The sequence below is a fragment of the Malaclemys terrapin genome, chromosome 1 (genome assembly GCF_027887155.1).
Source record: "Malaclemys terrapin pileata isolate rMalTer1 chromosome 1, rMalTer1.hap1, whole genome shotgun sequence".
Lineage (NCBI taxonomy): Eukaryota > Metazoa > Chordata > Testudines > Emydidae > Malaclemys > Malaclemys terrapin.
Window position 1 is genome coordinate 348,847,942 of NC_071505.1, and position 2,103 is coordinate 348,850,044.

The following is a 2,103-nucleotide window of genomic DNA, read 5'->3' on the forward strand; positions in this document are numbered from 1 at the left end:
GATATATAGACAAAATTGGCAACGGGCTTTGTTGCAAGGATAGGTTCCTGGGTTAGTGTTTTTATTGTGTGGTGTGTGGTTGCTGGTGAGTATTTGCTTCAGGTTGGGGGGCATGTAGTTGTGCATGTAGTGTCTCATATTAACATTGTCTCTCCATCTAGGCATTTGTACTGCGACCATTGCCCTAGACCCTGGGCACCTACAGGAAGGCAGGGGAATATATGGTACATGCAGGAGACATTGATCTGCCGCAGAGTTGGACACCTTCTCCCCTACTCCATGTCAGATTCCAACACAACCTACTTCACCAACCCCTCCACCTTCATCCTGCTGGGCATTCCTGGCCTGGAGGCGGCCCAGGTCTGGATCTCCATCCCCTTCTGCATCATGTACGTCATAGCTGTCTTAGGGAACTTCATCATCCTGTTCATCGTGAAGACGGAGCCGAGCCTCCATGGACCCATGTACTATTTCCTCTGCATGCTGGCTGTCACTGACCTCGTCCTGTGCACGTCCACAATTCCCAAAATGCTGAGCATCTTCTGGTTCAATTCCAGGGAGATAGATTTCACTGCCTGCCTCACCCAGATGTTCTTCATTCATTCCTTCTTTGCAATGGAGTCTGGGATCATCGTGGCCATGGCTTTTGATCGCTACGTGGCCATCTGTGATCCACTGAGACATTCCACCACCCTGACAAACCACGTGGTGGCCAAGATCAGCCTGTCCATGGTACTGCGTGGTGCCATGCTCGCACTGCCCTGTCCCTTGCTCGCAAGACAGTGGCCATATTGCAGAACCAACATCATCCCCCACACATGCTGCGAGCATATGGCCGTGGTGAATCTGGCCTGCGCTGACATCCGCATCAGTAGTTACTACGGCCTCACTGTGGCAAACTTGGTCATCTGTCTAGATATGTTTTTTATCACCGTGTCCTATACCCAGATTCTCAGGGCCATCTTCAGCCTCCCCACAAAGGATGCCCGGCTCAAGACTTTTGGGACCTGCGGCTCCCACCTCTGTGCCATTTTAGCCTTTTACATCCCAGGTCTCTTCTCTATCCTAGCATCTCGAGTTGGCCACCATGTGGCCCTGCATTTCCACGTTCTCTTTGCTAACGTGTGCCTCCTGGTGCCCCCCATGCTAAATCCCATCATTTTCGGTGTGAGGACCAAACAGATCCGGGACAGGTTGCTCCAGCTCTTTACTCATAAGGGGCCTAATGTTTTCTTATAGTGCTCTTGCCCTCAGACCAAGCTCTGTGCACTGCTGGCTTGTGACATGGTGCTGGGCCCTGTTCCCTGGATCACATACTGGACAGTCAGAGAGACATTAAACCCTTTTTTGACCTTACTGTGCTGCCTTAGCATGACAAACTGGGGAATTGTTCTGCGTACAACTCACTGAGTTGACAGCTTTCAAATTGCTGGTAACTTGACCCCAAGACCCCACCCCTTACCCCACCTCTTCCACCAAGGCCCTATCCCTGCTCTGCCTCTTCCCCCCCCAAAGGCCATGCCCCTGTCACTTGCTCCTCCTGTCCCCTTATCACTCGCTGCATCATCTCCATGTCCTTCCCCCAGCTGCAAGGGAGCCATTTCAGATTTTGGTAAGGGTGACAACTTTAACCATGATTCAAGGGGCTACTTAGGCACTCAAAACTCTAATTTTGGGGGCAGATTATTTAGCAAATAGCTGACAGGAGCACTGTAATCTAATTCTTATATAAAAGAAAGAAAAATAAATAAATATTAGACCGACTCATCTTATACTTATGTTACGACTACACTACCCACCGATCGGCTGGTAGTGATTGATCAGCGGGATGTAGACATGATAAATCGATCCCCGATCACTCTGCTGTCGATTCCTGTACTCCATCACGGCAAGAGGTGGAAGCAGAGTCGACAGGGGAGTGGCGGCAGTCAACCCCGCATCATAAGGACTTGAGGTAAGTCGACCTAAGATACATCAACTTCAGCTACTCTATTCTCCATCTCACTGTGAACAGGAGCAGCAGTGGGACTGTGATAGCAAACCTCAAACTGCTACCCAGATGCTTGGGGACTGTGAGGGGAAGGGGAATGTGGCTGGGCAGGG

General features: G+C 50.5%; 1 protein-coding gene across 1 annotated transcript; it reads left to right on the forward strand.

Annotated features, from left to right (window-relative positions):
- Positions 1-279: 279 nt before the first annotated feature.
- LOC128844312 (olfactory receptor 52K2-like) lies at positions 280-1,239 on the forward strand. The gene has a single exon (XM_054041977.1). The coding sequence runs from the start codon at positions 280-282 to the stop codon at positions 1,237-1,239; it is 960 nt and encodes a 319-aa protein (XP_053897952.1).
- Positions 1,240-2,103: the final 864 nt, after the last annotated feature.